General features: G+C 34.4%; 1 protein-coding gene across 10 annotated transcripts in view; it reads left to right on the top strand.

Annotated features, from left to right (window-relative positions):
- The window catches only part of DPY19L3 (dpy-19 like C-mannosyltransferase 3), a 38,815-nt gene that overhangs the window by 5,555 nt on the left and 5,290 nt on the right, over positions 1 to 27,970 (top strand). For 8 of the 10 annotated variants that reach the window (XR_012625138.1, XM_074839947.1, XM_074839946.1 and 5 more), the window contains exons 4-16: positions 4,925 to 5,015; positions 5,853 to 5,974; positions 6,174 to 6,319; positions 7,957 to 8,080; positions 8,836 to 8,970; positions 10,692 to 10,823; positions 11,806 to 11,907; positions 12,712 to 12,785; positions 13,033 to 13,191; positions 14,677 to 14,799; positions 15,161 to 15,272; positions 15,826 to 15,882; positions 21,459 to 21,541. Coding sequence is in view for 8 of the 10 variants with exons in the window: in XM_074839947.1 (XP_074696048.1) it covers positions 4,925 to 5,015; positions 5,853 to 5,974; positions 6,174 to 6,319; positions 7,957 to 8,080; positions 8,836 to 8,970; positions 10,692 to 10,823; positions 11,806 to 11,907; positions 12,712 to 12,785; positions 13,033 to 13,191; positions 14,677 to 14,799; positions 15,161 to 15,272; positions 15,826 to 15,882; positions 21,459 to 21,541 (1,460 nt within the window). In the remaining 2 variants the exon portion in view is untranslated. Of the gene's footprint in view, positions 1 to 4,924; positions 5,033 to 5,852; positions 5,975 to 6,173; positions 6,320 to 7,956; positions 8,081 to 8,835; positions 8,971 to 10,691; positions 10,824 to 11,805; positions 11,908 to 12,711; positions 12,786 to 13,032; positions 13,192 to 14,676; positions 14,800 to 15,160; positions 15,273 to 15,825; positions 15,883 to 21,458; positions 21,542 to 23,740; positions 23,836 to 27,970 lie in introns of all 10 variants that reach the window. The other 2 variants (XR_012625139.1, XM_074839948.1) reach the window with 2 other exon arrangements.

Genomic DNA, 27,970 nt, shown 5'->3' with positions numbered 1-27,970 from the left:
TTGATACACTTTCTCTTAACAAAGAATACAGTAGAATATACATGGATGAGATACAGCTTATACAAAATACTGTTTTATGAGTAGTATGGGAACAGAAGACTGCACATGAAGAGCCTGTGAAATTTCCTGCGAAGCTGAGACAGGAAGGCTCATCCTAACATCTGTAAAACAGTATATAGTCATCTCTGTGCCTGTATGGATGTATGGGTGGACAATGTAGTATCTCTAGATGTATGTACATGTTTTCTAGCATTTCTGAATTGGCTAATCTTATAATCGCAGCACATACCATGTACTAACAAAAGGCAAGGATAAAAAACACTATGGAACAATGTGAGATCCTCAAAAATTACGTTGAAAATAAATGTAAAATTTGCTTTTTTTTTCCTCTAACATTTTGTAGTTTGGCCAAAGCATATATTTTTGTGTACATTAACTGAATTTTCTAAAAATTTTGAAAGATTAAGATTTATTTTAATGCATACCTCAGAATGGAGGACTGTAGTCTAGTCCTTGGCACACAATTATTGTTTGCCTTGCCTAATGAAGTGCAGAGGTTATTTTGGTTTATTTTATTTTTGTTAAACATTACATATAGAAGAAATGGAAGAAATACTAGTACACTTTCAGTGTTTCATTAACCCCCATGCCTGTGAAACAGTAGTGCATCACTGCTGCTCTGAAACAAAGAAAATAAACTCTAAATCAGTTATATTTCCATACATTTTAAATGAGTAATTTCACTTACTCTGAATTGGGTGTAAACAGTGCAAATTTGGGAATTTTATGTTACTGAACTCTGATATAAAAATTACATAACATACTATCCCCCTGAATTTTTTTCCTTTCTTCCAATAAGCTACAATTAGTCAGATGGTAAGAATTCATACACAAAAGGGTATGTGTGGCTACTAAATTAATATGGTGAGATGTAATGGGAGACTTCTTTTGTCATTTTTTTTCTTTTACATGAAGGTACTCCTCTCTTCATACATCAGTAGAAGGAGGTCTGCAGTGTTTATCTGCCACTTTTGCACTAACCTAGACAGAGGTTTTACATATACCAGTTACATACAAGTGGTGGGTTTTTTGTTCTGAAGACCCCATTCATGTATGGACATCATGATTGCTTAGTTATAAAATTGTGCAGTTTGCCAATTGTATTCAACCCTAAAAATTGAAAGTAAAAAGAGTTCATTATGCAAAATCATGATTCTTAACTTCTGAGCAATTGAAATCACAACTTGCACATACACTACTAGTGATTACCCTTCTGTACTTCAATTGCAATTCATAGAAAGCCAGTTCAGTTTTGGGTGTCTTCCAGCAATGGTTCACCCAACTAGAAAAAACTGTTCTGTGGTTGTTACACTGTTTTATTCTATTTTGAATATTGCTTTAAACAGTGCATTTCTTTCAGCTGCTGCAATACGTGTGAATCTTGTTCTTATTTACTAATAAATATGCCTGCTATTATAAATTTACCGTGGTTATTGGACAAAGATGTAATATTGTTCCCTTATCAGAAAAACTCAAAATGCAGATCTTAAAGAGTAGTTTATGCTATGAAAGAGGTACATGATGGGTATTCTTCTTTTTATTCCAAGACCTCCTGAAAAAACTACAAAAAAAAAAAAAAGATAATGCAGAATACTGTGTCACTAGTCAGAAGCTGTGTTGGTGTACACTTCCAGCAGGGATCACAGGAAGTTATTATTACTTATCTTGACCAAACAGTTTTGAATAAAAAAGTTTTAATCCCTTCTCACGTGCGTTAAAACAACAAAGATTTCTGTTTATGATGGTGACAGACAAAACAGATTTCTTAACCAAAAATCCTTTCTCAGTTTTCTGGAAATTTATCACACTACACATAAAATGGTTAGTCTATTTTCAGTAATTTACAGTAGCAGTTTAGTGACTGCTCCTTACGTATGGTATCTTTTGGGAACAGGATTTACTATGAAAATAACAAAATGGGGAGCAGGGGGAGAGTTGCATCACCTTTTCTGTCAGCTGTTGTATTGCTTGTCCAAATGCACTCTGAAAAAACCTTGAACAGGAATGAGCCAAGGCCACATAGTGAACTAATACTGTAACACAAACAGGTAAAATCCCTTCAGAGTAAGCATTTAGACTACTGTTATTGCATTTTCCTTTAACAAAATTGCTACTTGCAAGAAGTCGGTAATAAAAATACAAAATTTTAAATCTTTCAGACATGCAGGATAAGAATCCTGGGATTCCTTCTCTGAAGTGCTTATATTTTCCCTTTTTACATTTTGAATATAAAAGAAAGATGAGAAGAAGTGGGGAAACTGGCAGCCAGCTAATTAGAATGCTACAAAATGAACGTGTAAGTCATAAAGAGGAGGGCAGTCCAACACTATGGTGGTACTTTTCCAAAGAAGTACCTGTTCAGTGGTTATGGGTATGTTCACTCTGGATCAAAAGTCTGATCTTAGCAGGAACCATGCCATTCTAACAGATGGGCATGAGGTTAACCAGCCAAGAGACCATGTACAAGGATTAAATACGTTTCTGAAGGCATGATTCACAACTGGGAACATTGACAGCAGCTGTCTGTACTGAGTTTCCACTTGTATGGTTGAGGCTATTTTCAAATCTTTCTGATCTTAAATTGAACAACTAAAAAATATTTTCAGTTACACAAACTGTGCTTTAGCTTTGTCAAAAAAGAAAAGTAATTGGAGCTTTGCTTACGCTCTTTATAGAAAAACTCAGACTTTCTTTACTTGCTCAGTATTCTGAATGACCTGGTCAAGGATTTTGAAGAAACCTAAGCTCTAGAATTTTGCACTGCCCTTGAGAGGAAAAGTCCTTTGTATTTTGTTTTGAATGCTTATTATTAGGATACAATTGCTTAAATTGAAATCATATGCAACTCTATATACATAATCATGGAGGATAGTGTTCTTTATTTTCCCATGGAACAGTGGTAACTTCTTTGTTAAACACCCACAAATTGAATATACAGAAAGATAAACATGTGCTCTTATAATGCTTACCCATAAGTCTGTATGTTTTTATTGACATGGAGTACTAGGAAAAGTATAAACTGCTGTAGAACTGGAAAAGTATTGTGAGTGAATAAAACAGATGTTATCTTAGCATGAAACAGATGTAAAACTCACTAGTGTTTGTCTCATAAAGTATAGCATTTGGTTGAATACAGCTGGTGCCAGGATTACAAATTAATCATGTTTGAATGCATTTTTGCTAATTAGATCCCCCTCTGTGACTACTCTCTCCCCCTTAATAAATTCCAAATGTTAACATTCTTTCTTTTTTTTTTTTTTTTTATGAGCACGTAGAATCGGCCACTTTTTGGTGTTAGAAAACTTTTCAGTAGTGATGAATTGGAAACTAGAGCTTGTTCAAAATGCACCATTCTCATTTTTCTAAATGTGTGGCTTTTAGTATTTAGTGCCAATGTCAGTTTCTTCTGCTGGTATTATAATGATTTGTATATTGTAGAGCAGCTGGAGAGTTTAATTGTGAACTTACATTGAATCAGATGCGGTTTTATCTGTTGATTTTTCTCAGACCAGAACTAATATTAGTTTAGTTTGTCAACAGTTGACTTCAATAAAACACATGTTTTGAGATAAGATTCTATACTGGGCACTAGAGGAGGGAGGAACATGGTTTTTTATCTAGCTTTATGTTAGCTCTGAAATAGTATTGATTCTGTTCCAGCAAGAGAGATGGGACTGTATAAGATGGAAATCTTGGGATTCTATGCAAGGATTCATTAACCAGATTGGCATTCATAAAAATCTCAGAAAACAGTAACATTCTGTTATTTCAGTAATGTTCTTCTGGAAAGAAAGCTGAATTAATAAGATTATCTATAGAAATCTCACTTAAATTTCTTAATGACTTGCTTATACCACATACAGGAACCTCATTGGATTTTCAAATCTGGATAGAAACCTTTTCTAACTTAGTGCTTATTAGAGATATTTGCTGAGATGTTTTTATATAAACTACTAAAAAGATGACTAATAATAAAACAATTTTGTATAAGATGCCTATTACTTCTCTTCAGATTGATTGTTCATGCAGTCTCACTTTGTCTAAATGTGGTTGCCCAAGGCTCTGAATTTGTTAATTTAATTAGGTCTTCACAACTAATGAGTTAACAAAAGGAGGTGAATTCCAAAGCAAAGATCCTGTTCTGAGAGCATTTTTCTCTAGGAGAGCTTTCATACCTCACTAGACTACACCTGCTGCGATATCAGTCTAGAAAGAGGCATAGTTTGAAGTGTACCTAGTTTAAATAATTTGAACATTTTAAAATTAAAAATAATAACAATTTTACCTACACCTAAAACCAAGTAAAGAATCACTTTTCCTTTAACCTATAACTTTAAGTCTGAGAGTGGAAACAGCTGGCTTCCTGCAAGAAATAGCATTTAAGAAGTGGGCAGCAGCATAGCCTGCCAGCTGAAATCTCAGTGGTGTTGTGTTGCAGTCCCAACTAAGCACACTAAGTTAAGTGAGCCTTAAGGTGGCAAAACGATGGAACACTATGGGAAATCTACACCAGGAAGAAAAAGTTAAATGCATGGAGCAAGCATATGCAGTTTTAAAGTCCAGCTGTTGGCCAGTGCACCTATCTAATTTTACAAAAAAATAGTAAAAGATAAAAAATGTTTCCAAATGACATATACGTTTTCCCTAGTTAACTGAGGCATTGACACCTCATCCATTTGCCTCTCAGCCTAATTTGTCCATGTACTTTATTTGAACTAAGTTGCATAGAATGCACAAACCCGAAGACTCAAGCCACTGTATAGGTCAATTCCCCTGATGCAGCAAGAATTTGAGTTGAAGCCAGCTTCATATGGTTGTGAAAAGCACACAGAAAGTGAATTTACTATTAAACTTTCACTTGCAGGAAGTCGAAAGAGAAATTTCATTCAGAACAGAATGTGGACTTTATTATTCCTACTACAAACAGATGATTCAGGCTGCTTCCATCCAGCAAGGTATTGTAAACTGTAAAGTAAGTTTTACTTTGTGTTGCCAGCTGACTGTTTTTGATATTTTTTCAAATATAGTTGAGAACAAGGAATACCTTAACTGTGAAAGATAGTGTAACAATTGTACTGGAGACAGATTTATTCTGTTCATATGTCTGTTATGAACATAATAAATTTCACAATGATACAGTGCTTTCCGTGCCACACCTTCACATTCTGATGAAGGCAATCACTTTGAGGGACAACTTGCATCTCTGTTAAAGTTTCAGCCTTGATGGTTTATTCAGTATATTACTTTCATTTTTATTCTCTGGTGTAACTTGAGTTATGAGCTATTTGTGGGAAGGGGCATTTTTTTGCTGTATCCCTGGACAGTAAGTGACACTATGAGCAGCTTCCAAGAAAATCATTCTATGATGGGGTTTTCTGTGACAGTCTCATGTTTTATAGATACTTAACTGTTGCTCCCCAACAATTTTGCTTATACTACACATTTGTCAATATTAACATCACCTGTGTTCAAAGTAGTGACAAGAAGGGTTCTCAAGATCCAGTAGGTACCACAGATGCTATGCTAGGAATGTAAGTGTAAAAATAAACGTTTTATACATTACTAAATATATAATACTTGAATTATCACTCTGAGCCACATTCAGAGCAGGGGAACTGAAGGCCTCAGAAGGTCATGTTGATTCAGAGTTAATGTGATCTGAATCCTTGACTCAAAGTTTGCAGTTTTTGATGAGACATCCTAAAATACCTTTGAAAAAGTTATTCACTGTTCAAATGAAGATGGAGGGGGAAAATGACAATCTCCTATTTCAATTTCTCTTTATCATTAAGGTTTACATGGTTTAGTATATGACAATAAAACTGAATCTGTGAGGACAATTAACATACTTGAAAGAATGAATGTTTACCAGGAGGTGTTTCTCAGCATTCTGTATAGGATTCTTCCAATTCAGGTAGGCATTTATTTATGGCTTTAGATTGTAAGTGCATTATGAAGATTGCGCAGTGAATCATAGCTCCCCTTTTTAGTTATTTTCTTATTAGAAATATTCCTGCTACCTTTTTAATTTTTAACAGCAAACCTAATTCATATTAAGTATAATCCCCCCCCCAAGTGTTTTATGTCAACATCAGTATTCTTGTGTTTTACAGCAATACCTAGAGCCCGTTTATTTTTATATCTACACTTTGTTTGGACTTCAGGCAGTTTATGTCATTGCTCTGTATGTAACAAGCTGGCTTCTTAGTGGAACATGGCTTTCAGGGTTGTTGGCAGCTTGCTGGTATATTACAAACAGGTAAGTGGGATTAAACATTCGATGCTTCTAAAATTATACCTCATGTCAAAAGGTAAGGCATTAAACCTTCAAATGCATGATTACTTGGGGAAAAAAAAGAAAATATAAGACCTCTCGAGATTAGCCAGAAAGTGGCCAGAAAGTGTTTAAATAATGCAGAATAATTAGAAAATAATCAGAAGTGAGCTGACATTGCAGTCTAGAATTTTAAAGTTTCAAGAAGTTTGAGTAGGAAAGATTGGCTTAATTTGGTCTCTGAAAGTGGACTACATCTTTCAGATGTGTCTGGATCTCCAGATGATGTACCCTGTCTTCTCCAGCCTAGGATCCCTTAGATGTTAAAGACACCTGCATGTATGCTCTTCAGTTGTCTCCTCAATGCCCCACACCCAACCTTCAGGGATTCCTTCAACAACCTAAGATCATCAGAAGTTCAGCTTCTCTGTTCCCTTATTCCTGTAGACATCTCCTGCACTAAGACTCAGAGAAAAAAGATGGTAATTGAGCTGTTCTAGTGCTTTATCACTTGAAGAATTCTCAATTTGGAGAGGAAAATTTAAAAACTGGCTTTAGGCCAGCAGTAAGCTGCTGGTGTGACATAGCCTGTTATCTGTAACTTAATCAAGAAAATATAAGTACAGTGTCAGTTCTATCAGAACTGTTAATCAGCAGCTGTAAGAAGTTTATCTGCAAACATGTCCATTAGAGAATAAGTAAAACATTTCTTTCTCCTATGATGAAAGTAATTAAAAAATACATGTAATGTGCAGTAGTTCATATGTTTTTTTTTTCATGAGATCATATTTTCCATTTACAGAATACTTGGAGCAGATTTGTTTTGTCTGTCTTTCTAATAATTCATGAACAATGGAAGCTTGTTGTCCTTTATGCAAATAGAATAAGTACATGGAATTGATTTGGATAAAGACTTTCTGTCCAGATGAAGTACATCTGAGGCTACTGAGTAACTCCATTTTAGAAGTTTTTTCATCCAGCTAAGCATGTTTCAGATGTGTTGCTTACTTTCCTTTTTAGCATTTTCTCTACACAAGAAAAAAGGGAATTATTTTTTGGTTTTAACTTTTAATTCAGGTTTTGTAAATGACTGTCCTTTGAGGAACTTTTACTGACTTCTGTCACATACTGTTATTTTAGAACGTTCAAAAAATGACCAGAAGTTCCTAACCAGTTTAGTGGTATTCAAGTCCAAGGCACTGGGATCATAGTGAAGAAATTGATACCTATTTATTCTTGTATGTGCTTTTTGCAAACCAAAAAATGAAGTAAAATTACCTGTGGCATTGAATTTGGGGAGTGGTTTTGTTTTAGGGTTTGTTCATTTTTAAATTACCCAAGCTGTGCTTTGTAAGTAAGATTTAATCCATACTATCAGCTTTTTAACAGTAAGTGAAGCTAAAGTACAACATTCAAGGTACAGATTCAATGGATGACTTGCAGAACCTTCATAATGATGTTTTTTCAGAGCCAGGCATGTTGAAGGAACTAGAGTGTAGAGCCTCCATTTTTATCAATAAGTAGTTAAAATACCACAAAGCTGCCTGTCATTGCAACCTCTCTGTCACCAAACTGATGTTTTATTTGTTTTAAATTTACGAAACTCCATTTGTTTTGTACAGAATAGATACTACAAGAGTAGAATTCACCATTCCTTTAAGAGAGAACTGGGCACTGCCATTCTTTGCTGTTCAGATAGCAGCCATCACATACCTACTCAGAACTCATCTACAGCCTATTCAAGAAGTGAGTATTTCTAATAAGTATGACACAGTAAAAACAGTATCAGAAAACTGTCTGTAAAACTGAGGACAAAATACTTAATAAGTGTTTATAGCAGTAGATATATATGCACACAAATCCCTTAAAACGTTGAAAACATTAATCAGATGAGCCTTCTGTTAATTTAAATGTAGTTGAAATACAAAGGGGTACATGTGCTGAGCACTGAAAAAAGAAGTTAAGCTCTAAAGAGTACAAGACAACAGTACTGTGTATTTAAGAAAACAGACTAACACAAAGTGCAGGAGAAAAGCTTGTAAAGTACAAGGATTAAAGATTTTTCTTTTTATTTCATTTGCTTTGCAAATATAGGAGGTTGCCCTGATCTGCAAGAATAAAAGCAAATTGGTAATACAGTTTCTTTGACAAGCAGTTCTTAAGTCATTACTTTTCAATTTGTTCATATAACTGCTATTTATAGCATAGTAAAACACATACTGCATGTTAATCTGTGGGCTGAAACTATTTGAGATCTCACCATTTTTACCATTACAATGGTAAAATACAGGCATAAATACAAGAACCTGTAACTCAAAAACTGCTTCATTATCCTCCAAGCAGTTATTGCAGTTAGAAAATTCATATTAATGTTTTAAAAATGGATTTAAAATAAAACAAAATTAAGGTGTTTTTGTTGGAGGTTTTGGGAAGGTTTTTTTTGTTTGGTTTTTAATGAAGGAAACTATAAAGTTAAGTAAAACTTCCTTCCCTCCTTCCAGAGATTGACACTTATGGCTGTATTCATATCAACATTTCTCTTTAGCCTGACTTGGCAATTTAATCAGTTTATGATGCTGATACAAGCATTGGCATTATTCATACTAGACTGCTTTGACATGCTTCCCACAGCAAAGGTAAGATCATGTTTGGAAATAACAAAGTTTTTTTCTTTTCTATCATAAAACTAACAATTTTGAAAGTATTTTACTAACCAGTGGCCTGGATGCCCAAAGTAATACAGATTATACATTGTGCTGCTTTGTGCTTTTAAGTAATCACAGTGTGTGTACTGCAAGTGTAAAAATGAATAATCAGAACAACATCATTTCTGATTATTTTTCAGCTGATTCTATTTCATTTTATGTAATTCACTTCTATTGTTTAATTTTTTTCTAGTTTTGTTTAGACACAGCTATGTTTTGATACTATCAAGGCATTGCTTTTAAACACCATCATAACAGTTGATCTAATAACACAGCTTAAGTATGTCCTCTGGAAGTGGCCAGAAAAAGAAAAAAACGTAGCACAAGAAATCTTTGCCTAAGCTGAAGTCGTAACAATGTATGAATTTTGCCTCAAGTATTGTGCACCCTTGTTTGAAAGTTAGGTGTAGGCACTGTACCCAAAAGAGAAGGAAGAAGATAGACCACATTGCTCAACAGAAGCAGTTAACTTTCGTACCTTGAAATTCACAGCAAAACAACAACATTGTCACTGCTATGGTGCTGAACTGAATGAATCAAAAAGTAAAACCAAGTGTTACTAAGGAGATAAGGGATCATTTACAGTCAATCTTAGGAAATAGAAATATATTATAGAAGATGAAAACATTGTCTTTGACTTTAATGTTACTGTGGAATTCTACTGAGATGATTTTAGCCCTTGTAAAAGCTTACATTATGTGGAAAGGGTTCTAATGTACTTTAAGGAAAGTTACAGTAGGATGAAGATTAATTCATCTTAATATCATTTTAAATTTGAAGCAGACTTGAATATTAGTGATTGTATTAATTTAACTGAAAATTAGTATGGTGGCTGCATATCAAAGTAAGTGTGGTTTATTTAACAGTTTCTAAACTCTTCATTATATCTGCAAATATAAGCTGAAGTTAGAAATTAATGTGACTAATCAGCTACCTTGAAAGCTGGCAAATTACCAGCTTCATCCTGAATTATAATAGAATGGACTTACTGTACCACTCTATATTCCATATTAATTTTCAAAAAATTGCTGCTTAAAACTGTTGGATTGTGTTGGACCATTTGATACTGACTTACACCACTACTGTAATACAAGACTAAACTCAAGATCTTTGTGTCAGGTAAAATTTATGTTTCAGTACCACTGTATAAGAAAATCAGCTGGTTTTTAGTGTTTGCATTCAGTTGAACATTTTTTATAGTTTTACATAGCTCAAAAAGTTCTATACTAAACTACTAAAGAAGTCAGAGAAATCAGCTAATGTTTGATTGCTGAACTGCACTTAGCCATAACTCTAGTCATAAAGACATTTTAGAGGCTACAGAAACACTTCTTTGACTAAAGAAAATAGAAAACGTCTTTCAAATATTAAGCAATTAATAATTTTCCTCATTCTGCAATTGGTTAATTCATCTGCTTTATTATAGCATCAGGCTTCCCTAGGTATAAAATAGGTATAAAATCTTAACCTAACTAGTTCAGGACATAAATATAGAAAGGATATAGTAATGGCTCTAAGTGTAATGATTTAGTGCAAGATGATACATTTTTTATAAAAATAATTGATGTTGAAATAAATTATAAAACATATTCAAAGAAAAGCAGCTATGACTGTGAAGCTTTGTAGGCATAAAAATCTCTTTATTGTTACAGGTTACGTGGCTCTATATCATTCAGATTTCTGGATTACTGCTAGTCTGTGTCCTACAGTTCTTTAATTCTATGATTCTTGGATCATTACTTATAAGTTTTAATGCTTCTGTCCTGATAGCAAGAACAATCCAGGTAGGTACCAAAATATTTTTGTAGTACTAAATGGTGTGATATATAGAGATGAGTAATTTATATGCATTATAATCTGAAATTACTAGTTAGAGGAATTACTATAGCTAAAGCAACAAAAACATTGCATGATCAAATAATGAATTCAATTACACTAACTACCACTAGCATGTCCAAGCAGATCAGACACCATAATTCCGTGATTCCTATTACCATTTATGATTGTGCAAGCTGCAGTTTGAATCCTGCAAAAGATTACATAAGTGGACTTTACACCTGTTTCAGCAGGACGTGGCTTGGGTTTATGGATGTGCCTCCAACAAAATATTCTGTGAGAACTAGGCACATGTCAAATTCAGTTTACTGAAATCTATTGTTTCTTTCAAAGATTAGAATTTTTTCCTGTATTTACAGTTCTCTTTCTTCTGACCTTTTAAAATCAGGACTGTGTTTTTTATAGTTAGATAATGTCTGCACCTGTTTCAAGTTGCCTGCATTCTCAGATCTGGAGCTTTGAACTGGAAAATTGCTCAAAATCCAACACCTTTGCCACACTGAGGTGGAAGGTCTAATGAACAGATATTTAAAAAGGCACACAATATTATTGAAATTAGGGGAATTTTGGAACACAATCACAGTTACACTGAGTGCCAGCAGTTGTATAAATATAATGGGGCCAGCCCTGAAGGAAGGCTGTTTGGCTAGTTACAAAACTCTGCCAGATCAATACTCGGAGTTTTTATAATATTGTCCTCTTGGACAGTTTTGAGAAAGAAGTGTATCTTTATTCTGGATACTTGGTTATATGTACATTGTTGCTTACATGAACCTAAAACAAAGTTGATCCTGATCAGGCCTAGCAGATAAACAATTTCAAATAGTCTGTGTTGCTTTTGTTCCAAATATATACAAATGTACTGAAATACTAATATTTTGTTCCAAAGCCATAGAAAAAAGTACTGAAATACTAATATTTTCTTTGTAGAAAAACCTAAAAAAGGGTGGCTTGCTTAATAGGCTTGGGAAACTTATCCTCCATGTACTATTAGTCTTGTGCTTGACTCTTCTAATAAATAAATTCATCAAGGTAAGCAAAGAATTTTTAATATAGAAACTTACAAAATGTATTATGTTAAAAGCTACAGTAATTATTAAATAAAAACCGCAACGAGATTTCGCTGCATTTCAGGGACTGCATTTTAGAAATGAAAGATCATTTTACTAATCTTTTTGGTACATAGATTTTAAAACATACTCTTAAAACTTCATAAATTAACACAAATAATCGAATATGGATTTGTAATTTGAAGCTCACCTGAAATTTTATAACAAGTGTAGATTTATACTGCATTCTGACTGTGGAGCATTTGCAAAGTTTTTCATTGAATTTACTTTTCAATGAATGCACTTAAAAACGAATGCTTGTTATAAAAACATTGTAGACCATACGATACTTTTAGTTGCTTCTTGGGGACAGGTATCTGCAGACATTAGTGACAGCAACATGTTTTCTGCTTTTGAGTTTTAGCCTCTTCAAGAGATCTATATCAACAGATTAAAATTTATTACACGTGGAAATTAAAAATACCACAGTAAGATATAATAAGTCATTGAAATAAAAAATACAGCTAAAACCAACTTGTCCTGGGTAATCTTTATCTGTAAGTAAGAAACTAACTCTAATAGATATTCCAAAAAGTAAGTAACTTGCCCTTTGCACCACAGAAGCATAATTACAAACTGAATGCTTATTTGATTGCAGAGCACCCTATCTCAGTAAGCCTCTGTTGCTTCACAGTTTCATTTAAATGATGAAAAAACTGTTTACTGTGTGAAGCTTAGTTTTTTGATACTTAAAATGTAATTTCCTTCCCTTTTTCCCCCTTCGTAGAAAATTCTTAATCTTGAGTCAGATGAACATATATTCAAATTCCTGAAAGCAAAATTTGGATTTGGGGCAACAAGGTATGATTTAGCTGCAATTTTACTTTTTTTTTTTTATGACCTCGATAAGTGAAGCCTGCCAGTTGTTCTCATTTAGAATCTTGGTGATAAATCATGTATTTTTACCTCATGTTTAAGTCATACAGTTTCTTTCATAATAATCTGCACGACTGTGGCTTTATAATTGCATGGAAAAAAGAAAACTTTGGTCCTTTTTGACATCAAGTTATGAAATACATGATGACAAGGATTATTCTTTTTTCTTCAGAGATTTTGATGCTAACCTGTATCTTTGCGAAGAAGCTTTTGGTTTACTACCATTAAATACTTTTTCAAGACTCTCGGATACATTACTTTTTTACGTCTATGTATTTGTTCTCTTCCTTATGACAGTAGCAGCTGTAATTGTTGCCTTTCGAAACCTCAGGTAAAGTATGTTTTAAAAATAATTCACATTTTTATCAATTTTCTCTTCTTCAACAGGCTGAGGAACTGACAGTTGAATACAGCAGCATACAGTATCACTTTCCACAGGTACTAAGGAAACAGTAGGACATACAATAGAGAGATCAGGCAAAATAAGTAACTTCCTATTAAAGCTAAAAATATAAAGGATGTAATGAGACTAAACAAACATTCTTCCCTAGATTCCTTCAAGCCCTTTTGTTTGCTGTTGAAGTTCTGCAGTATGTGTAGGGTTCTTTGGTTGGGTTTTTCAGGGACAGGGGGAAGCAGGGGAAGGGTGTCTTTATAGAAAACAATGTTAGTTTCTCTAGTTCATCACATTTTCCCTGTGCAAAGCACTTCCAATCAAAGATTTCCCTGGTGGTATCGTCAAACTGCCCAGAAATGAGCTAGGATAGTCTGTTCTGAATTTCCTGTGATCTGCATGAAGAAGCAGCAGTGGTAGACTGCAGCTGTGCATCACTGCTGCCAGTTCCCATAGCTAATCTGTAGGATTTGGAGGAGGTTACAGGACACTAGAAGACAATTAGTACTGAACTGCTATTTGAAATAAAAGTAAATGGTTCATTATAGACCTCTTGGTTTTACATTTACAGCCTGGGCAAAAGTCAGAAGGGATGATATAAAACTTGATAAAGCAAAAATTCAAGGAGTGTCACATAACTAATGCCACTCACCATAGATTTTATGTAAAACAGGATAAAAAGGAGAGAGAGGGAAGGAGAGGGAAGGGATCTGAGACATTCCAATTCTGAAACTATGTTATGATAATTGTGAAATCACAGTCTTCTGTAAGGCATTTTGGTACTATTCAACCAGCCTCTTAAAAAACTTCCTGCGTCACACAATTTTAAAAACAAACAAAAGACTCTGCAGCTCTTATTTTCTGTAATCCTAAATGTAATCCTAAATGTAATCCTAATTATCTCAATTATCACCCACCCAAAAAAACAGAGAAAAACCCCACGCATTTAAGCAGCTTCTGTTTTTATGATCAGCCCTCTACATTCACAAGACCAGCCACATCAAGCGATAACCAGTCCTTGCAACACCTTTGCTGTAAATGTACTTCCAGTCTGTGGCTTTAGTAGCATCCAGATATACCAGCACAGCCCCACACAGCACAGTTAAGTTCTTCACTCTCATCAAAAGCCCTGTGAACCCTGTGGGAGTAGCTGCTTCAAGCAATAAACCAAGCATGCTTTTCTGTAAACAACTTTATCATTCTAAAACAGCTCATTTAAACCCATTGCATTTCCAGAAATCCTGATGCTGCATCAAGTTGCTGCTATCAGTCTTAATTATATCATAGATATAATAGAAGATTGTGGACTGATAGCAGTAGTATTGCTCTTTAGTCTCAGAAGTATTAAATACTTTTTAAAATAGAGACAACTATATGAAATGTGTTACAGAACTTAATATTTTATTTCTTCTGTTTAAATAGTGGTTCAAATCAAGTCCAGTTCATGGAAAAAATGGAAGAATGCACAATAACACTGAAGCCTGATGCTGCTTACAACTTAATTCACACAGTTCTTTTTGGATGTCTGGCATTAAGCACAATGAGGTATTTTTTTTTAATTCTACTAAAGGCTTTTTTAGACAACTGAGTATATTTTAATAAGAGTGTAAAATATGCTGACCACAAACTGATAGGATCATGACCCTTCTTTCTTTCCCTGGTGTGTTTCTGCTTGTATACTGAAGCATTTCCCAAAGTACTGCCAAAAAGAATGTGTGGAAATTTGGGAGCAGAGGTGTTCTCAAGAGCACCTAACAAAGTGCAAAGTCAATCTTTTGCTCAGTTATTTCAGAATCCTGAAAGTCCAAGAATGCTGTGTTCAGAATTTCTCTGACATAAATGCTGTCATCAACACTGCTTAGCAGAGCTCCAGATGACCACCAAAAACTTGTCTGTATTCTTCCAGAATGAAGTACCTCTGGACATCCCACATGTGCGTATTTGCATCATTTGGCCTGTGCAGTACAGAAGTCTGGAAACTTATCCTGAAGTGTATTCATCTCTACACATCACAGAGGGTTAGCACTATAATTACAGCATTTCATGAAATTTGGTTTTGCACCATGTCTAAACCAAATCAAGACTCAGAATTATAAGACATCTGAAATTAATAGTTTGTAGTCCTCTTAAACTGGATATCTCTGAAGTACATTTATATAAGTTTAGTAAGTAAAATGTATTTTCTAGGGGTTTATATATTAAACAATTCCATTTGAATACACTAGATGGCAATATAGATGTGGCTATGAAAAATAACCACAATTTTACTAAAAAAAGTCTTAGTCACCATATTAAGAAATTATCATTGGTCTGAGACGACCTGTACAGTCTAAGATACTGAATGATCCACTTTGTCGAATATAGATTTAAGCGTATAGATACAAATCCATCATTTATGATGGGTCTGTAATAAGGGTTTTATTTGAAAACAAAATCAGAATATGGTCTTAATTCAAGCTCTGTAAATTCTGCCACTTGATAAATATGTCAGATATCAATACATTAAAAATTAAGTCTATACAAATGAATGTATCATCAGAATAACCAATTTTTTTTTTCAATTTCTCCTAGACACATGTGATTAAGTATTCTATGCCAATAATTACATTATTATACATTTCATATAAGGTAAGAAATTTTTTTTCTCAATGTTTTGGCATTTTTTAGTTACATGGAATTTTGCTTTTTCTCACAAAGAGATGTTGGTTCGTAAATAACTACATACAAGATTTGTAGCTGAATTTTAAAAATTGGGATAGACTACCTGAAGTGGAAGTACCTTTATGTATATGAAATTGTATGTAAAGGATCAGTTGGGCTTATTTGATCCAAATTATAGATACAATTGTTCATAGATACAAGTGTTTGTCTGATTGTATGTGTAAGTTACCAGCTGTTATTTAAATGCATAATTTTGTGGAAATACAAGTTGTGTTGGTTTTAACTAAGTTGCAGATAAGATGCAGATTGTTTAATTGAGTAATGATTCATTGTAGGAGCAGAAATAATCATAACATTTTATACTGCTGTGCCTCATGTCATATATGTACAGAATGGTTAAACTAGTCCAGTACTTTATTTTATCTTCAGTCTGTCCCAGAAACAAATTATTATTATGGTCAAACGTTTAAATGTAAATACAGAAAACATATTTGAAATACCAACATGTACAAGATGATTAGTCTGTCATAGCAGTGAGATTTAGAACATTAATTTAATGGGTATACCATTGTTTTAATCTGTATTTACAAAGACAAAAAAATTCAGATGCTACTTTGATGGAGAAGTTATTCCTGCAATACCTACTGTGAGATAAGAATATTTCTGTTAAATAATTACCTTCAGAGAAACTCAAGATGAATTTCATTATTAAAGTTGAAAAGGCAGTAGTAAAGCATAACAGTTAAGAAAGCTGCTAATAGAGTTCACTCTGGAAGTCTATTCCCACCTTTAAAACAGTGAAACAAAAAGTCAAAAAAAGACTGTTAACAGTTTGTTTAGTAAAGTTGCACTAATGTATTCCACTTAAATTTTCTTGTTATTCTGCTAGAGGACATTCTATGATTTTTTTTTTTTCCATTGGTATGCTGGTTAGGGAAGTTATTTACCATTTTTATCATCTCTGGAATGATAGAAATAATGCCATTTCTTTTGACATGGGTGATGGCAAAAGCATGAAATTCTAATAGATAGTAAAATGTGACAGATCAACTAGGAATAATTTTCCTCCCACTCTTAATGAGCAGATGTGAAGTTCCTAAATCCCATCAGATTCAATTCTGAAGTCAACAGAAGTCACTGATTTTCATAGGCTTTAGATCAGTCATTACTTGTGCTCCGTCTGCCCGAAAAGCATCATTTTTGTGTTTGTTCTAAATATAGGAAATAATTTTTATTGACATTAAAAATACAACTCTTCATAGTGCCCAGTGGGAATAAAGAAATACATCACCTCTCAGAATTTTTTTGTCTTAAGTCAGTTCTTGCAGTTCAGCTACCAGAGGAGTGGATATCTTTGTGTGTGTGTGTGTCTTTTCTGCAAAGCTGTAAGAGTTAGTGAGCCTTCAGGCAAGAAGCCTACCTGACACTTAAACTTGTCACCAGATTCCCTGGCAATGGTCAGAATAAAAAGTCTTAGAGAGATCTGAAAAGTATCCATTGCTCCTGTGAGAATGTGTTTATGTATTTTCCCTCTAAAACCTTTAGAAACAAACAGACAGTTCAAGTAGATTTTGATAAGAGACTTATCTTTCTCCTTTCCAGATAAGAATTTATCTGTTCATGCAGTGTGACTGCTCAGATTGCCTGAGCAGCTTGTGTATTCACCACAAAGTTAACTGGTCATCACGGCTAGTTTTCTTGAACTAGTAGTAGGGCAATTTTGTATTTCATTACTTGTGGTTAGGTTTGTCAGAAGAGCTATTCTTTAGTGCCGTTCCTCAAAATAGTAGTTTTATTGGATTATTAACCTAATCCTGATAAGCTAATGAAAGCCTCTTTTGAGGCATGTGGTTACTACAGTCCCAAATACATCACTTGAACAATAATTTATTGAGATACAGATGCAGCTACAATGCTAGCTATCTTTCAGATTTTCAGGTACAGTATGTTTTGAGACCCTGTAAGACATCTATATTTCTATTTATACATTTTCTTCATTAGTATAGCACAAACATCTTTTAGATAAAGTGAAAGTGCTGACCTATTATTTCCATGTGTACTTTAGCTGTACTCAGTATATAATGGAGTACTAAATATTATTTATGTTTCACTTCTTACTCTTTATAGGTATATTTCAGCTGTATCTGTGTCCATTGCATTTAGCTTCTCAACAGAATAATACCCATCGATTTGTGTTTGTATGTCAGTCATTCCTAAATAAATTGTTGGTACTTAAAATTAGTTCCTGAGCTTCAGCAAGTCTGTAGTTCCTGGTTTTGCCAAATAATCTTGATTTTTCTTTGCTAGTAAACTATCCATTCATGTAATTTCTCAAACTGCATTTTTATCTTCATCATGGCCAAGTCCTTTTGCCCTGAACATATACATTTATTGCAGCACATAGCACAGCATATACCAATTATCTCAGCAGTCTTCAGCTGTACTGAAGAGCGGTCATGTACATACTGTATGTATTTATCCTTTAAACCTAAAGTGATATACTGACCTATATCACACTCTGATCCGCTCAGAGGCCAAAGAATTAATGCTTATACTTTTTGAATTCAATATAAGTGTCCTTGTATAGGAGAAGTACTGAACTCCCATTAATCATCAGTGGACTGTTCAGCACCTCCAAGTTGGTGGCTAGCACAATTGTCTGACTCTGGACTTTCTAGCTAGAATGAGAAGGGTTGTTTGTGGGGAAAAATCTCTGGGTGCTTATCACGGCCAATGTGTTACAAATTGTCAAGTGTATATCCGCAATATATGTATTTGGAGATAGTAGCTATTAATAAATTGAAGTACACTGAAAACTCAAAGCACACCAGACATTCAGTAAGAAACTTAAGCATTGGTTGTACTGGGTGAAATCCATGATCATAAGCCAAAGCGATAACAAATGTGAAAGAGAAAGCCGAAATTTTTGTACAACATAGAGAGTTAGAGTAATGTTTTCACTCACAAAAGACTTAATTTTACTCCTGAAAGTTAAAAATTGTCTTACATCTACCAAGGATGTGGAGGAACATACAACAACTTTAGTACCAAAATCTCCTAATAACTCAATTTCTTTCTATAGTCATGTCATCAAGTTTAGAGTTTATTATTTTGTTTATTTTTGTAGATTCTAGGTCTTAGTGATATTTTTCAATGAGTAATTACATACCTTAGGAAAAATATTCACTGTTATTTGTTTAGAGTATGTCACCTTTCTATTTTCTTGGGGGTTTTTTTTGGTTTTGATGTGAGTCAGCAATAACATGTCATATTACCTTTTCCTATGCAAGTGTTTTTTAAGCCTTTTGGAAATTACAAATCCTTAAGATTTTTCCAGTCCAGAACAAAATCCTCGTGTTGGTAGTTTAAGCTACTTGACAACAGGCTTCTTTTCTTGAGGACTTCAACCCCAGAGACGAGCATGTTACAAGTTGGAAACCTCTTTTACATACCACTCATTATTCTGAACAGTTTATTATATCCCTGATATACTCCATCTATTCTTTTTATCCATTCCTTGTGTCATGGTACACTTTTTCTCAATCTGACATATACTTGATTTACAAGACAGAGTTATATCAGTGTAGTGTTATTGGTCCATATTTTTGTATGCTTTCTTTTTATTTACTTTGTCATTGTTATTCTGTTGTATTTGGAACTCCTGAAGTTCTTTAGTTTTCTCCTGGCTTTCCTAATTAAATGCAGTGTTACCTGAAAAGTTTGCTACCTTGGAATTCTCTTTAAATTCAGTGATAGCAAGCCCCACTACCAAAATTTTCCTCCAGTGAAAACTGGTTGTACTCACTCAAAAGTTGGCAGTAGTGTGATACTGTGACTTGAAAAACTTACATAGTTAATGCCATATAATAGTCCCAGCATTCAGTAGATAGCACAGTGTCATTAGATTCTCAGTGGATTGCAAGGCAGGTTTGCAGCATGATCTAGGAGCAAAGCAGAGCCCATTTCCTTCTGCCTCCACCCTGAAGGACTCCAAGCTCTCAAAACGTTTAGCTATCCAGGGTACTTTAGTAACAAAGAAAGGAAATGAGACTCTACAGTCTTATTTCACAACTGCTTAATTTATTTACTGATCTCTTGAGAGATCTTCTGAAGAGCAGAAATATGTCTATTATAATATTACTGCACTTCCCGAAACTGTAAGGTTGTGATACTGCCATAACTATCTTCTAGGTGTTTCTCAATCCACCAGCCAGTATTATTTTAACAAATGTATCAAGTAAACAGTTAAACTAATAAGTATCTTAATTGACCCAATAATATCTCCTGCTCCCCAGTCCTCCTACATAATTACTTTTAGTAAAAGAATGCATATTTTTGCTAAGTAGCTTAGCAGCATCACATTCAAATTCCTTCTGAACTCTTGGATGAATATTACCTAAATTGGATGATTTATGGCTTTTTAGATTATCAGGCAGGTTTTCTTATGCTTTTTCCTGTGACATTTCACTTTGCAAGCCAGCAAGCCTTGTTATCTAAAGAAAGCAGGCTTGGAATAGGTTTCACCATAACATCCTCTGTAGTAAACACTGGTGCAAAGCAATCAGTTAGATATTAGCATTGTCATTATCTCTCTTAATTGATCCCTTTTGCCCTTGAGTATTCACTAGCTTAAACAACAAGAAACCCTTAAATAAGTCTTTGTTCTGTTAGCTTTTTTGGGGGAGGGTTAAGCTTTCCAGAATCAGTTTCAATCCTTATTTCTCTCCTCCAGATTTGATTTATGTATTCTTTTTTTTTCAGTAAATTTTGAAATGTTTTTCCCCCAATAGTTTATTGGATGTTGCTGTTCAGTCACACTTTTCTTTTTTCCTTCAGTGGTTCTCTTAATTTAAACTTCTGAAATGCCATTAATGGCATCCACAGCACATCTAACGATATTAACTTCTGATGCAGATTTCCCACCTTTTTTTTAATGTAGTTTTAGGTTGCCTTTCCAAACTTAATGTTACTTCCTGGGGCCTTTCCTTCTCCTGTAATCATAGGCATTATTTAATGGCTTGGCTATTAGTATTGAACTGTTACATGATGACTCTTTATCTCATTCCTTTTCTTAACACTTGGTCTGTCAAGAAATAACTTAAAACATTAACATTCATGCTATAGTCCATGGACCTGAAATGGTTCGCTTGTAAAGTAGATACAACACACATCAGTCATATTTGATAGCAAATTTTAGTTTCACATCGACTTTAAAATACAAACTGATGTTAATGAATTGAATTTTGGAAACTTCCAGTGAGATGTGCATCTGAGAAAAGCTGCTGTTCTCAGGCTCACCCCAACAGGTAATTCTGTTCCTTCTGGTTATCTGGCAGGAGCTGCAGATCTCAAACTCTGAACCTGTGTATTCATACTGCAATGACAGCCACCTGTCCCTCATAAGAAGGGTAGATATGCTTATGTTTTGCAACTTATCCATGAGCTGGACAAGATCATTTATGAGCCAAGAGGAGATAAAATGTTTCAACATCCAGAACTTGTTCTGTTCATTCTGTCTTCAGTTTGTTTTGTTTTCGTTGTAGTTCTGGCCAGGAATAATGGATGAACTGTCAGAGCTGAGAGAGTTCTATGACCCGGACACTGTGGAACTGATGTACTGGATTAAGTAAGAGGATTTTTTCTCTATTTAAGCTAAATGCCATTTGTGTAGATCTAATGCTCTTAGTTATAGTGTTCTTATTTGGCACAGCTCATCAGTGAACTCTGGTGACCCATGGAGATAGTTAAGGATGGAAGGGCTATCAAGAGGTTAGGTATTAATGGGTGTGGAGAACAGCTGTATGCAGAGTCCCCCTCTGCTCTGCTCTGCTTCAGTATGATGCTGCTGTATTTCCTGTGCATCAGGGAACCAGTTGACTCCATTTGCTCCCATAAGTACACATAGTTTTCCCAGCTGAAAGAGGTAAATTTGGAGGTGTCGAGCTTCTTCCATCATATTATAACTACCTCTTTACATTAATAAACTTTGCAGTGAAATAATTTTATTTTTTTTTCTCCCTAACCTGGTGAACTTCTCTTTTCAACTTAATTTTAAAAAGCTTGGATATACAGTTGTAGGGCTGGAAAATCTGTATTCTACAGCCGATTTCTTGAACTTTAAAATAATCTAAATTGTTTATACTTATTAGAATTAATCCCAATGTGTGTTCTAAACCATAAACAGAATATTTGTAGTTGAACTTGAACTTGCCACAGCTAAGCATAGATGCAGTCTCTTTCAGAAGTATGAGTTAATCTTTCCAACCCCACCTCATCACTTCTGCTTTCTCACAGAGCATAGGAAGGTATTTTTTAGGTGGAAACAGTTTGGAATACTGCATGTAGAAGATCCTGAGAAAAAGGGCTGGGTAGGATGTTCTCTGGAGAACTGTGAATTTAAGGAATATGTCCTCAATTAACATACAATAACCACTAAAACCTTTCAGGTTAAGTTCTGAACAGAGATATTCCTGGGACTTGTATTTATTTGGAACTCTGACAAAGATTTAAAAAAAAAAAATCAGTTTTATATTCTGGAGAAAAACATTCTGAAAGTAAATCTGAATTTACTACATTTGAAATTGAACTATCTGAAGTATTTCCTTGGAGCCCTGTACTGTGTTTTCTTATGCGATGAACTTCAGTGAAACCAGTCACCCAGCCTATTCACCTGTAGCAACATATTTACACTCCATAACTTTGTATTACTTTAATCTATAAACTAGAAGGAGTAATTTGGAAGTAAAATATATTACAAGCCTTTACCGACTTATCTTGAAAGCAGGCCATGTTTTTTTCTTCATTTAGAATCTTTGCAGCCATATTGACATGTTTTTGTGACTAATGTTTACCAGCCAGTTCCATTTAGCACTACTGTTTTATTAAAAGATGGTAAATGTCTGATAGTTCAGGTCTCCTGTGTACAATATATAGAGTTGTATATAGATTTACACATAAAATATGCACATGGAGTTATTCCCAGGCATGAACTGGATTTGACTGGATCCAATGAGAATAATTTTTCATGTGTTCTTAGTGCTGAGAATGCTAAACTGGTGCTTGTCCTCTTTTCATTTTAAGTCATGACAGACAATTACAGAGGGAAATTTTCTACTTAGAATTTATTGTGTTTAGAAATATTATTCCTGTAAAGAAGAGTTAATTATCTGTGCTTTAAATGCAAGTCAACACAATTTATGGTAAGTTTCTCAAAGTGGGACAGATTTTCTTAAGTTTTGATGTGCAAGAGAAATATTTTACTGTACTAACACTTGATAGTTCTGCTGTAGTTAATGATCTGTCAAGGTTGGTGTCAGGAACTAATCATTCATTATTAAAACTCAGTATGAGAAGCTCTAATTTGTCATGTATAGCAGTGAATTAGGAATAACTCATCTGTCTTGCAGTCTCTCCACAACAAGAAAACCCTATCTGCTTAGATCTAAATGCATATTAGCTTGTCCAAATATACAATCTGAGTAATAGCCAACTATTAGTCTGTCCACCGTGAAGTGTCTGCAGATGTATTTTTACTCTTCCACTTACTAAAATTATTGTAGTGTTTTCAGGAAGATATACTTGTTTATATCTTTACAATAAAGTTACTGCATAGTATTGGACTGAAACTATTGCAGGGCACAATTTTTTACATAATGATCTTGCATATCCCAGTCTCTTGCTTTTTCCTACCCACCACCTCATTTTCTTAGCTATTTAAAAAAAAAAAAAGTCAAGAAGGTCCTGCCAATGACCCAGGGATAGTTCACAGCTGTGTTCCCAGATGGGAGGTATATTAAAATTCTTAGTTTTGGTCTTTCTCCCTAAGACAACAGGAACAACATGCTCATTTGTGAGATGGGGAAGAATATCAGTAGAATGAGCAAATCAATAGCGTGAACTTCCCTACTCTGTTTACTTCTGGTAAGTGTTTAAGAAGCAATGTCTTCTGCCTTTAAAGGGGAAACCTGTCTAGAATTGTGGAATATTTCATAAGCAGTTACCAAAAATGATAGAAAAACTTCTTAGAAATCTCGGACAACAGCCAAAACAGTGGAAAAGTTAACTGAGACTGAGATTTGGCAGAGCATAGTTGTATGTCAACTGTATGTCAATCAGGTGTGGGGGACAAGCAGGCAAATTTTTATATTAGTGGAAACCCCACAAATTTCCAAAAAGCTCCTAAGGTTACAAAAATGGAATACCCATATTTCAGTGGTGGTTCTTTCATTCAGTAATTTATATTAATGGCTATATTTTCATTTCAAGCCAGCTATAAATTTTAACTCTTCACTCTTACTTACATGCCTGATTTTCAAGGGTAATCACACTGAAATCAACACATATTCCAAACTTTAAAGGCAATATTACACTTTTTTTTTAATTATTGTTCTTAAATTCTTGGGCTTATCCTTTGTCTTTGTAAAATTCAGGCATGGACTTGATAGTGCCTGAGAACTAGGTTTATACCAACTGTGTAGGTGCACTCCTTTATGTGAACAAAATATGCATGCATAAAATTGAAGCTGGGACTAACAAAAATGCATCTTGTTGCTCTTTCTTTGTGGCTGTTGTTTTCCATTTTTGCAATTTTCAGTCTTTCCAAACCAGAGGGAAAAAAAAGAACCATGACAGTTTTACTGAATATGCTTTACTGCCTATCATTTGCAGTTAAACCTGTAGTACTTTCATATAGCATTCTGCAAATAAAAAGACTTTCTTTTAAAGAAAAAAAAAAATCTAATGTGGCATATTTGAGGACCCATTTTCAAAATCTCCTTTTCTCAAACCCCTTTGCTTTGTAGATTCATATCACACCCAGGCACGAGTAAAGGAATAATCTGAGATTTGTCAGATTTTATGGCTTTGAAAGCCAACTACAGAGTTCAACTCTGGAGGACTTCTAATAGAAATAGCCATTTTATTTCCAGTGGTGTAACCTATAATTGCAGCGTTGGCCATTTCTGTAGGGTTTCCTTAAACCAACTCACAGTAATTCTTCAGCAGTTTAAGAGAAGGAATTACTACCACTTTCAGAGTCTGTGCAAGTAGTTCCTGCCAACCCCTTTTTATTTTTAATGACTTATTCTTTAGTATTTATATAATTCTCTAAATTCTTAAATGTAGGTAAAGAAAAGCTTCATACAATGTATTATAGTGCTTAGTTTACCCATTAGTTCAGCTGTAATTAACTTGTTGAAAGCTTAGAGCTTCAAAAATAAATGAGATTATTTGTTCAAAATGCCATCAGGTCTGCTTGGAATGACATGTAAATTATATAATGTAAATCAGTTTGACCTGTAAGTCCTTGTCATTATTTAGTGACATTTTGTACAGAATAAATTGTTTGCAGGTTGGGCAGTGTGGAATGGAGCTTGGCAGAAAGCTATAAAAACAAATTATCCTTTCATTTTATACATCATTTGTTCAGTCATTTGTAAAAATTGCTTCGTTTTTCTGTAATAGAGAAGTGTCATTCAGTGGTTTGAAGCACATTAACTGCCTTGGATACAGACCACAGCAGTTAGTGTCTGACTCAGGTAGGAGCATTAGAGAAAGACGCTTGCATGAAATGTAGAAACCATCCTGTACCTGAAAAATATTAGTTAATTGTCGTGTCTCCCTCTAGTGGCTATTTCAGAAGATAAATGCTCAGTAACGGCCTTTAAGGTCTTTAAGATTTAGTTAAGGAGGACAGACACTGCACGATGCTCAGTGTCACCTCCCAGCTCCCAAGTGTCTGTCCACAGCAGTGAAATCCAGTGCCAGGTTTGTGTTCTTGGCATCGCCACTAAAGCGTGGAAAAGAGTGTCTCCAGTAACTCTGGTAGTGGCACGTGTTGGCCTGGGAAACATCTGAGCTGGCCCCAGTAAAATACAGATGTATCATTTTCTAGGATTTCAAACAGGTAAATCCTGAGTCTCAGGAAAACCTCTGCCTTCACCTGGAATACCTGATTTTGAACTCCATCCAGGGCCAGGGCACGTAAGCCAGTTTTTTGAAAAGCAAACAAGGGTCACTAGATTGTTTTTAAGGTATAGGAAAAGGAGGAAGTGCTGGCAAAACTCTTAATACCTGATAAATAAACAATGCACTCAGCTATATTTCACTCCTTCTGGGCAAGAGTGAATACTTTTATTAAGGGGAGGAATTGAACCCTGCACCTTCTACATTTTTGACAAGCATTTTTACCAGTAAGTTATGGAAAAAGGGCACTATCACCATTTCCTCTAGCTTTCTTTTGTAAGAAAAGAGGCTGCAGGATGTTTCTTGAGATTGTTTTGTTTTCTTGTGGTTTTGCCTTTAGTACTTGTGGGGAGTTTTTTTAAGAAAGTTTGATTCTGCAAGTTTGCATTATATTGGGCTCTTTAGGAATCAGAGGTACAGGATTGCCTTGATAAGGTCAAATCAGGAGATAAGTACTGCAGAGCATTAGAAAATTTGAACTAATCTTGAACAAACACAGAAACAGACTTTTTGCACTAGAAGTTTCCCAGACCAGGTATAAACAGAGAAACATGTTGAAGGTGCTTTGAGAATCATCATTTTCATTCACATGTCTAAGCTCTACCAAGTCCCTCTGTGAATCCAGTCCACGTTCTTTTGAGCTTAGTCTAAATAATTGTGCTTTCCTGCAGATTCAAGGATGAGTCCTGGCTGACAGCCTGTCAGGGCCATTACATTTGCATAACGTTAAATTCTAAGACAAATTAATTTCATTTAATGAAACATTTATTTCATGACACTTGTGGGGTTTAATATTTTAAGTAAAAAAATTTTAAACGAGCTTAAATATTTTCAGACATTAAAATGAAACTGGTTTTATAAACTGCTGAAAAACTAGTCTATCAGTAAAGTTAAACTGGCCTATTAAAAATACTATCTCTGTCCTTCCTAGATGAGATTAATATACTAGTGCCAGAATTTTTAGGAAGCGTTTGTAATTATTAATTCATTTGCTAAGCATAATCTCTTGAAAGGCGATGGTAAAATTTAATACTTGTCTCTTAACATTTTCAAGCCGATCATAGAGCTTAAAGAAGACTGAATATATAGCTGCAGTTTCAAAAGGCTCCCTAAAGTGCACCCCAAAGTGTCACAGTTATCTGACTACTATAGGTGCCATATATGCATGTACATGGATGTTAGGCAACTATTCACATTCCTTTCTAATTTCATTTTACTTGAATTAATGTATGCTTCTTTCCGTTGTTTTAGTCTTTATAGAACTTTTCATGGTTATATGCCTACTAAGTGCTAGAAAACACTCAAGCATACTATGACCATTTTTAATTAGCCTAATTATAGTGGTCTCTGTTGCCTGGCATTTTTCCTTTATCTTTTTTGCTATGCCCTTCTGTTGTGTCTTTACATATATTTTAGATTGTAAGCTTGTTGGGGGAAAGGTGAGCAAAAAAATCATTTTTTCATTATGGGTATTTAAACAATCCTGAGATACCAAGACTGTTATTTAGATAACAATTCTAGGCATTGGCTTTGAATTTCAGATGAGATCACAGTACCAATAACTGAGAGCATTTTCCACCTGGCACCTTCTGCATCCCCCCCCCCGCCACTTTTTGCAAGTGGGGTGACTTTTTTTGTAATTTCTCTCCCACAGTTGTCATAATAGGAGGATTAATGTCTCACATAACAAAGTTTTCATTCCAAGTGAATGGTGGATGCCAGGACAGTAACAAAAAGTTTTAGCATTCAGATTAAATAATCCATTTTATATAGAATACCTTATATATCAGACACAAATCTAAGTCACAATAGGTTTCTTGAAATATTAAAAAATTGGGATATAGAAATTTACAGATATTCAAAGGCTATATGAACCCAAGAAATACATGAAATATGGAAGTAGTTTGACATTTTGGGGATCATGTTTTCCCTAAATTTCCTCACAGTGCATAGTAAATTTTTTATTTGCAGTTAGAGAGTATTATCATGATTTATCCACTTCATATTTGAAGTTGCTTGAACAGTTTGCTCCCTGAATAGAGGAGAGGCAGAAAAATATTTTTTCAGTCTTTTTTTTCCTTCTGATCTGTAG

Source organism: Strix aluco, chromosome 14 (assembly GCF_031877795.1).
Source record: "Strix aluco isolate bStrAlu1 chromosome 14, bStrAlu1.hap1, whole genome shotgun sequence".
NCBI classification, from domain to species: Eukaryota; Metazoa; Chordata; class Aves; order Strigiformes; family Strigidae; genus Strix; species Strix aluco.
The sequence above is the reverse complement of the archived record's forward strand: the minus strand, read 5'-3'. Positions and strand labels throughout refer to the sequence as shown.